This window comes from Myotis davidii, unplaced genomic scaffold (genome assembly GCF_000327345.1).
Source record: "Myotis davidii unplaced genomic scaffold, ASM32734v1 scaffold815, whole genome shotgun sequence".
Lineage (NCBI taxonomy): Eukaryota > Metazoa > Chordata > Mammalia > Chiroptera > Vespertilionidae > Myotis > Myotis davidii.
This window is the reverse complement of record NW_006288179.1, coordinates 578,992-589,589: the sequence shown is the minus strand read 5'-3', so window position 1 is coordinate 589,589 and position 10,598 is coordinate 578,992. Positions and strand designations below refer to the sequence as shown.

The following is a 10,598-nucleotide window of genomic DNA, read 5'->3' as shown; positions in this document are numbered from 1 at the left end:
GTTGCTCCCAAATGTCTCCCCCCCGGCCCCCGCCTGCCTGGTCGCCCCACACAGACTGTTGCTCAGTTGTTTGGTTGTCCCTCACTAACCCCGCTGCCAGCCTGGTCGCCCCATGCAGCCTGCTGTTCGGTCGTCTGTCTGGTTGTTTTGGTTGTGATGGCCCCTGACTTTTTATATATTAGTATTAGTGCTATAAATTTTCCTCTAAGTACTGCTTTAGCAACATTTCACAAATTCTGTTATATTTTTACTTTCATAAAGTTTAAAATACTTGCTAATTTATTTTTGTGTTTTTGGTGTGTTTTTTTTTTGTCCCATGGGTTGTTTGTAAATTTTCAAATATATAAGGATTTTCCAGATACTTTTCTGATGATGATTTCAAATTTAATTTTATTTTGGTCATAGGACATAATTTGTATGCTTAGTTATTTAAAAAATTTATTGAGACTTATATTGCTATTCCTTCTTCTTTCCCCCACCTCTATGTTTCTTTTTCCTTGATAATATAAGCTTATAAGTTAGATTTTGTATAATAACATTTCTGTTTGCTTTTGTGTATTTTATGTGTTGTATTGAAGGTTGTTCTTTACTGCAATGAATTTCTGTTTAGCCACTATTTTTTAGATGACTCAGTAAGTCATTTAACTCTTTTATTGCCCTTTAAAGATCTAAAATATAGAAGGAAAGGGGTATAATAGTTGTCCTAAAGTCTGAAGTATTGAAAAACCAAAACAGACAAACTGAAGTCAGCATTACTTTTGTCTCCAATGTAATAAGTACTTCTTTGTTATAATTTCACTTTTGAACAAGGCCACTGATTACATTTTTCTACTTATTTGGTTTATAGCCTTTTTATGGAAATTCTCAGTGACTGTTCTGATGTGGATGAGATCAAATTCCAAGAAGATGGCTCTTGGTGCCCAATGAGACCGAAGAAAGAAGCTATGAAAGTATCCAGCCAACCATGCACAAAAATAGAAAGTATGTGTAGAATGTCAGCAGAGAGCAAAGCAGTGAGACTCCTGCAGCATTATCTTTATCCTTAACATTGGCCACTAGAACTTCATTTGAAGCTCAGTTTGCTAACTTTGTGTGTTAATTCTCACCCAAGGATATTTTTTTCCCCTTGATTTTTAGAGAGAATGAAAGGGGTGAAGCAGTAGGGAGAGACAGAGAGAGAAACATTGATGTGAGAGTGACCACATCAGGGTTCCTCAAACTACGGCCCGTGGGCCACATGCGGCCCGCCGAAAACATTTATCCGGCCTGCCGGGTGTTTTTGCCGCTGCTGTGTGCATAGGAATTTATTCATAGTTTTTTTTTAAACTATAGTCCGACCCTCCAACGGTCTGAGGGATAGTGAACTGGCCCCCTGTTTAAAAAGTTTGAGGACCTCTGGATCACATCAATCAGTTGCCTTCCGCATGTACCTTGATCAGGGCTGGGATCGAGCTTGCAAATGAGCTATGTGCCCTTGACTGGAATCAAACCTGTGACCTTTCAGTCTGAGGGCCAATGCTATAACCATTGAGCAACCGGCTAGGGCTGCACACCCCCTACTGGGGATGTGCCTGCAACCAAGATACATGCCCTTGACCGGAATCGAACCTGGGACCCTTGAGTCCTCAGGCCGACGCTCTATCCACTGAGCCAAACCGGTTAGGGCTAACTTTATCTTTTTGATCATCTGTTGCATAGGTAATTTCCTCCAGCTGGTTTTTATTCTTCCTTTTAAGAAATGTGCCCAAGTTTATATACCATTCTTTTAACCAGCCTTTTAATAGTTATTTTTCATATGTAAAGTAAATGAAAAATAAGTCATCAAATTATTTTAATATATGGTGTTTGTTACAAAATGAAAAGTTATAAATGACATTTCTATGAACAGTTTTTCAGAATTGTTTTTAGAGTACCTGTTTTGGTACCTGTGAAGGTGTGGTTAGAGAGATTACTTCATTCATTAAGGGAGGGTAGAGGAAGGTGATCAAAGGTTAGTTGCTAAAGAAAAGTGGAAAGGAATTTTACCATTGCCTTGGTTGCGTAGGGTAAGTACTAACCTTCAGTTCCCTGCAGCTGTCCACACTGAGTGGGGAAACAAAAGGCAGTTTGAGTAATTGAAACCCATAGGTGAACTTAACCCTTTGCGGTCGTATTAAATTTGGACGTGGGTGTTGTACTGGTCGGAATTAATTTCCATTGAAAGAGCAGTGATACATAACATGCAAGATTATGAAGGATAAACAAGATTTATTAATTCTTTTTTGGAACTACGTCACTGCCAGTAGAATCACTACAAACATTATCACTATCTACGTCAGAGTCAGTATTCAAGGTGCCAAAATAAAACTCTTCATCGTTACTTTCAGATTCGCAGTACACTTCTTTCAGTAACTTTCTGATAAAGGTCGCTTAGACACTTAAGAGCTTTCAGAGAAATTACGAACTGATACATGAATGAATAGAGTTAAGATTCGTACGGTTCCTTGCTGTGGTGGCTGAGAGCAGACATACGACCGGAACTGTAAAAAAGCTTTGGTGGCTGAGAGTAGACAAACGACCACAAAGGGTTAAAACTTCTTTTTATCTGACATAGGCTACTCACTGCATTTGAGTTTTGTTTTGACTGTAATTGATGTTGTAATAATGTAATGGATAATAGATGTTCAGAGTAAGAAGAGAGGAAAAGTTCAGGATTAATGTCAATGTTAATCGATCTCCTGTGACTGTTACTGAACCAATGGGTGGAATGATGAAGGAAAAGTTTCCCGCATCTTTGAGAGAAATAGTGATTTATTTGATTACTTGCTGCTGCTTTTTCATTATCAACTAGCATTCATTTACTGCTAAACAGATTGCAGGGCACAATATACTTTCTATGAAATGGTCAGCATATGAGACTATCATAATGGGCAGAAAGGAGAACCTAGGTGATTAGTAGACAGACAGGTTATAAGAAAAATTTTAAATGTCTGAATAACAAGTGAGAAGTTTGGGGTTTTTTCATGGTGAAAATTTTTGTCAAGTTCTGGTGAAGAGTCTATGCATTCTTTGACATGAGCACCCTTGCTTTGCTAGAATGGAAAATTCTGATTCTGACTGAACACTGCAACAGTCTGTGAAAACACAGTTAGTGACACCACGTATTCTTGTTCATGGCCGGAGATCAGCCCCCTAACTCCAGATGTCTGTCTACAAAATGACTGCTTACTTGCTAAGACACCGTGAGCAGCGGGATATGTGCATATCCATTGGTAGTGCCAGGGAGATAACTAAGAGCATGTTTGAAGGAGGCTTTTGGCTCTCTGTCAAGGCATAGAGCTCACTCTGTCTCTCCAGGTTAATAGTCATTTTACAGAGAGATGTCTGGAGTTACGGAGTTGGTCTCTTTCTGTGGGACAGGGTATGTAGCTTTACTGGCATGCTGCACAGTTAAGACTCCTGTGGCTAGAGTTTGTGTCACAACCTTAAGTTTTTTCTTTTTTTCTGTTCCCTACATGCAGGTTCAAGTGTCCTCAGTAAACCTTGTTCAGTGACTGTAGCCAATGAGGCAAGCAAGAAGAAAGTGGATGTTATAGACCTAACAATAGAAAGCTCTTCTGATGAAGAGGAAGACCCTCCTGCCAAAAGGAAGTGCATCTTTATGTCAGAAACACAAAGCAGCCCAACCAAAGGGTTTGTTAATTTATAGTTTACTACTTTTTATTACACTTGGAACTGATTGTTATTGGGATAGGTTTGTACATGTCTCTTTGATAGTTACATAATCATAGAATGCTATTTTAATTTGCCTTTGTTTAGTTGAAGTATTTTCAATATTTAAATGAAGAAAATATTCCCATCTTTGGGAAGTAAGAGTTGAAATCTTCTCACGTGTAAGTATTTCATGTAAGTAGCAAATTCGGCATCACAGACCAACAGAAAGAAGCCTATGGAATTGGGAATCTGATAAGTGTGGATTCCAAGTTTGATACCATTGCTTACTCATTCATGATGTTGGATGAAATATTTAACTTGCTTGAGCTTCCTGTTTCTCTTCTGTATAGCGGGGTTAGAAAATGCCTACCTCATGAGATTTTTTTAAGATTTCAATAAGTTAATGAAAGAACTTAGCCTCAGTGTCTGGCAAATCAGAAGGAATAGAAATGAAAAACCAGGAAATCTTATTTTACGTTTTAGTCTAGAAATTTTGTGAGCAGTTATTTTTTAAGAGGCACTGTTTTAGTAAAACTTATAGTCTTACAGAGCACCAGAGGTAAAAAGCATTCTGCCTACAGATAACCACTGTTAACATTTTGATAGTGATTCTTCTAACCTCTTCCTTGTATACCCTACTATACTCCTTAAATGCAATCATGTAGTACAGTGATGGCAAACCTATGACACGCGTGTCAGAGGTGACATGCAAACTCATTTTTTTGGTTGATTTTTCTTTGTTTAATGGCATTTAAATATATAAAATAAATATCAAAAATGTAAATCTTTGTTTGACTATGGTTGCAAATATAAAAAAATTTCTATATGTGACACGGCACCAGAGTTAAGTTAGGGTTTTTCAAAATGACACGCCGAGCTCAAAAGGTTCGCCATCACTGATGTAGTATCTATCAGAAGAAACTGGCACCTTAATTTAAGACATTTACAAAACCTCTGATATTTTTCTACGTGAAAAGATCATTTTAAATATTATGTCCCTACCCTATTCCCTGGAAATTGAATGTTGTTTTGTCATTAACATGGAGGTATTCTAAAGATAGGAAACAAAAAATAGAGGTTAATAATGTATTTCTCTGGATTAAAGATCATTAGGAATTGGTTGCAAAATTATATTAATATTTTTATTATTGTAAAGTGGGAGGGAGCACATGATGAATTTCAGGCTTTAGGATAACAATTCAAGTTAACCCATTTTTAGATATTTAAATGTGGACCAAATGTGATGAATTCAGTGATCCAGTATATACTCTAGAATACTAACATTAACTGTCTTGCAACATTCTAGCAGTTTACCTTTGTACTATGAAATAATAAGACTATAAAATTTAAAAAATATATGTGTACACATTGATAATATATATATACATATGCCTGTGTATTTGCCAGTTCTATGAGGAGGCAGCAACATGTCAAAAGTTTTTTTTTTTTTAAGAATTCTGTATTGTTGAAAATATTACTTATGTTCCCCTTTTCCCCCCATGGACTCCCTCCAGCCTCCTTCCTCCCCTCCACCCTCCCGCTCTGTCCCCACCCCAGGCCTTCAGTTCCCTGTTGTCTGTGTCCATGGATTATGCATTCAAGGTCTTTGGTTGATTACCTCCTACCCACCCACCCTCACCCCACCTTCCTTCTGAGATTCTGCACTCTGTTCCATGCTTCCATGTCTCTGGGTCCATTCTGTTCATTAGTTTTTTTTGTTACTTAGATTCCACATGTGAGTGCGATCATGTGATACTTGTCTTTCTCTGACTGACTTATTTCACTTAGCATGATGCTCTCCAGGTCTCTCCATGCTGTCTCAAAGGGTAAGAGATTCTTCTTTTTTACAGTTTTTTTTATCCACTCATCTGTTGATGGGCACTTGGGCTGTTTCCTCATTGTCGTTTTGATTTGCATCTCTGAGATGACTAGTTACTTTGAACATTTTTCATATGTCTCTTGGTTATCTGTATGTCCTCTTTGGAGAAGTGTCTATTTAGGTCCTTTGCTCATATTTAAATTGGATTGTTTGTCTTCCTTTTGTTAAGTTGTATGAGGTCCTTATGTATTTTGGTATTAATCCTTTATCAGATGTATCATTGCCAAATATGTTCTCCCATACAGTGGGCTCCTTTTTCATTTTGTTGATGGTTTCTTCTGCTGTGCAGAAGCTTTTTATTTTGATGTAGTCCCATTTATTTTATCCTTAGTTTCCTTTGCTTTAGGAGATATATCTGTAAACATATTGCTATGAGAGATGTCTGAGATTTTGCTGCCTATGGTTTCTTCTAAGATTTTTATGGTTTCATGACTTACATTTAAGTCTTTTATCCATTTTGAGATTATTCTTGTGTATGGTGTAAGTTGGTGGTCTAGTTTCACTTTTTTGCATGTATCTGTCCAACTTTCCCAGCACCATTTATTGAAGAGACTCTCTTGACTCCATTGTATGTTCTTGCCTCCTTTGTCAAATATTAATTGAGCGTAATAGCTTGGGTTGGTTTCTGGGTTCTCTGTTCTGTTCCATTGATCTATATGCCTGTTTTGTGCCAGTACTAGGCTGTAATCAAACTTGAAACCTGGTATTGTGATTCCCCCAACTTTGTTTTTCTTTCTCAAAATTGCTGCAGCTATTTGGGGTCTTTTTGGATTCCATATAAATTTTTGGAGTATTTGTTCTAGCTCTGTGAAATATGCCATTGGTATTTTAATAGGGATTGCATTGAATCTGTAGATTTCGCTTGGGTAGGATGGACATTTTAATGATGTTGATTCTGCCGATCCATGAACATGGTATATTTTTCCACTTGTTTATATCTTCTGTCTCTTTTTTCAACATCCTGTAGTTTTCCGAGTATAGGTCTTTTGCCTCCTTGGTTAAGTTTATTCTTAAGTGTCTTAATTTTTTGTTGCAATGGTAAATGGGACTGTTTGTTTAGTTTCTCTTTCTGAGAATTCATTATTGGTGTATAAAACAGCTATTGATTTTTGGGTGTTGCTTTTGTATCCTGCTACATTGCCAAATTTATTTATTAAATCTATTAGTTTCTTGGTGGACTCTTCAGGGTTTTCTGTGTACATTATCATATCATCTGCAGATAATGAGAGTTTTACTTCCTCCTTTCCAATTTGGATGCCTTTTATTTCTTTTTGTCTAATCACTGTGGCTAAGACTTCCAGGACTATGTTGAATAAGAGTGGTGAAAGCGGACATCCCTGTCTTGTTCTTGTTCTTAGGGGAAATGCTTTTAGTTTTTGCCCATTGAGTATGATGTTGGCTGTAAGTTTGTCATATATGGCCTTTATTATGTTGAGATATGTTCTCTCTATTCCCACTTTGTTGAGAGTTTCTATCCAAAATGGGTTTTGGATTTTGTTGAATGCTTTTTCGGCAGCTATTGATATGATCATGTGATTTTTGTCTTTCAATTTGTGTTGTATCACATTTTGTTGATTTGCAAATATTGTATCAGCCATGCATCTCTGGAATAAATCCCACTTGATCATGGTGTATGATCTTTTTAATATATTGCTGGATGCAATTTGCTAATATTTTGTTGAGGATTTTAGCATCTATGTTCCACAAAGCCAGGGCCTGAGGGAAGCCGGCTGGGATCCTGGGTGTCTGTGGGTGGCCGGAGGGAGGGAAGCCCGGGTCTCAGGTGCCAGAGGAGAGTCAGCGCTGGCAGCCCAGGGGAAGGAAGGCCTACTCTTGCAGGAATTTTTGTGCATCGGGCCTCTAGTATACATATAAAAGCCTAAGCTACCGAACGACCGAATGACTGATCACTATGATGTGCACTGACCACCAGGGAGGGATGCTCAATGCAGGAGCTGCCCCTGTTGGTCAGTGTGCTCCCACAGCCACCTCCTGCGGCCAGCCAACTTCCTGTGGTCCCTCCCCCTGGCCAGCCAGCCAACCCCCTGTGGCTCCAATCAGCCCTGAGGAACACCACCTGTGCTCAAATTTGTGCACCAGGCCTTTAGTATGCAATAATTAGATGTGACCATGATGACAGTGTGTTGGGATGTTGATCTGACTCCTCTACAGATATAAGTAAAGGGGCGGGGGAGGAAAGTGAGTTTTGTTGTTTCCTGTACATCTAATCCAAATTGAATGGTTAATTCAAGATCAAGACAAAATAAAATCTCCATTGTGTGATATCAAAAGAAGAGAAGGGGAAGCAGGAGGAAAGCATGTTATTTATTCATTTTTGAGACTAACTCAGTTGCCAGCAGTCATATATGTACTCTCAGTAATGCTTCATTTTGCACATTTTCCAGTGATATCTATATTATTGATAAACTAAAGAATAACACCTAGACAGGAGCCTCATGTCATAATGCAAATTAGTTTTAGGGGATTCAAGTGTTTAAATCAGTTATTATTTAGTGGTTTGAAATCTAAATAAAGACTATGAAATAGTTTTGTTTGTAGAGTATGAAGAGTGTCATGCAACTCTGTCATCATTTATTGTTAACTGATATTTAATAATCTGAGCAATAAGAGGAAGTGTTTCAAACAAGAGAAAGGACATCATCTAGAGGTTCTACTTGACATCTTAGTTTAGCTTGTGACCATGGTTCTACCTTAAATTTCTATCTATTTTATTTTCTTTGTCTTTATTGTGGTCCCTTCCAGCTACAGAATTCTGAGCCTCTCAATAAACTTACAGTTTTCTATCAGCACTGTGGGATGTCAACCTAATGTCCATGTCCCAGTCATTTCCCCTTTATTTAATAAAGTTTTATTTTTCAAAAGGTACAGTTGTTGGGTCCTGTTTCTGAATCTTTAATAGCAACTGGGCATGGGGGGGGGTCCCCATCCTTGGTATTTCTAGTGTAAATTACTTGAATTTTGGGCTTTGAAACCAACATAATAAATATTTTACTGAGGAGCTCCCGAAGGGGTGCCCTGGCCAGGGAACTGCCAGTGTTCAGTCTTTCATAGACAACAGCTGGGCGTATGAGCGTATAGTTGAGAACTTGCTATTTATCATATGTGTTTTTGTCAAGATTAGGTTATTATGCTTGTCCCAAACTTTGCCTTTGGACCAGTTCTTTTTGGCCTTGCCCCCATTTTGTTCACTGGGTCTTTGTCTTTCTTGGCCGATGGCACCTTTCTTGTCATCCATGGGTGACATCGTGGAGCTCAGAGAGCAGCTCCTACCACTGTAGCCTCACTGACATGTTGAAGAAAAAGCTGGCCGCTATTAGCCCATAGGGTCCATAATATTGCTTAGTTTCTTCTGTATATTAAAGATGTTTTTCTTCTGAAGTTCTGTTTACCCTGAGCAAAGAAAAAAATGAGGGGTAAATAGGAAGGAGTCAAAATTATCTCCCTTTATTCCTGAACCTAAAAAAAAAAATATTTATACTGCTTCTTAAAATAATAGTTAAAATTATATATACATATTGTGTGTATGTATATATATAACACCATTTATAAAGTGTTGCTTAAGTGTGTTTAATTTCAAACTCATAACCCCCCTTAGAAAGATAGATTGTATCACGGTAGGCAACATTTTATTTCTGGCTATTATATCTTACATCTTGAGTAGTCATCCTTTTAAATGTCTCATTGCTGCCTATTGCCATCAGGTTGGCAGGCTTTAGGATTGGCTTTCTTTGCTTAGGTGATCCCCAGATAAGAGTGTTAGTAATTGCCCTAGCTCCGTGGTCGGCAAACTGTGGCTCGCGAGTCACATGTAGCTCTTTGGCCCCATGAGTGTGGCTCTTCCACAAGATACCACGTTGCCTGTGGGCTAAAGGATCCTAGGTTCGATTCTAGTCAAGGGCACATGCCCGGGTTGTGGGCTCAAACCCCAGTAAGGGGTATGCAGGAGACAGCCAATCAATGATTCTCATCATTGATGTTTCTATCTCTCTCTCCCTCTCCCTTCCTCTCTGAGATCAATAAAAATATATTTTTAAAAAAATGAGTGCTAATAATTAACACAACTCAAGCTAGAACGAAGGAATTCTGGTTGAACTATAGTAAGTAGCATCACTCATAAATTGCCCTGATTTAAATCAAATCTTAGGAGTCCTTTATTTTATTTCTAAATTTTAAAAATTGAATTTATTGGGGTGACAATAACTTTATTGCAAAACCATACAGGTTTCAAGGGTATAGCTCAATAGAACATTATCATTGCCCCCAAGCAAAGTCTCTGTCCCAATTTTCCCCCCCTTTCCCCATCCCCTCTACCCTCCCACTCCCTTTCCCCTCTATCACCGCACTGTGGTCTGTGTCTGTGTGTTCTATGTATATGTTTTTTGGTTAAGCCCTTCACCTTCTTTCATCCAATCCCATCCTCTCTGACAACTGTCAGTCTGTGCCATGTATACATGCCTTTGTTTCTATTTTGTTTGTCAGTTTATTTTGTTCATTAGATTCCATATGTAAGTGTGATCATATGGTATTTGTCTTTCTATGACTGCCTTATTGCAGTTAGCATAATAATCTCCAGGTCCAACTATGCTGTCAAAAAAAAGTGTGATTGTCTTTCTTTTTTTTAAAATTAAATCTTTATTCCGATTATTACAGTTGTTCTTCTTTTTCCCCCCATAGCTCTCCTACACCCAGTTCCCACCCCACCCTCTGCCCTTACCCCTCCCACTGTCCTCATCCATAGGTGTACGATTTTTGTCCAGTCTCTTCCTGCACCCCCACACCCTTTCCCCCCCAAGAATTGTCAGTCCACTCCCTTTCTATGCCCCTGGTTCTAGTATATTCACTATTATATTCTGTTCATCAGATTATTTTTTATTGACTTAATTTTTAGATTCACTTCTTGATAGATATGTATTTGTTGTCCCTTTGTTGTTCATAATTTTTATCTTTACCTTTTTCTTCTTCTTCCTCTTCTTAAAGGATACCCTTCAGCATTTCACATAATCCT

The 10,598-nt window shown here is 38.2% G+C and overlaps 1 protein-coding gene across 1 annotated transcript in view; it reads left to right on the top strand.

The window, feature by feature from the left end:
• PIAS2 (protein inhibitor of activated STAT 2) overlaps window positions 1-10,598 on the top strand; it is a 73,051-nt gene that overhangs the window by 50,431 nt on the left and 12,022 nt on the right. Inside the window, exons 10-11 of the mRNA XM_015561480.1 lie at window positions 848-981; window positions 3,501-3,672. Of these exons, the coding sequence (XP_015416966.1) occupies window positions 848-981; window positions 3,501-3,672 (306 nt within the window). The remainder of the gene's footprint in view (window positions 1-847; window positions 982-3,500; window positions 3,673-10,598) is intronic.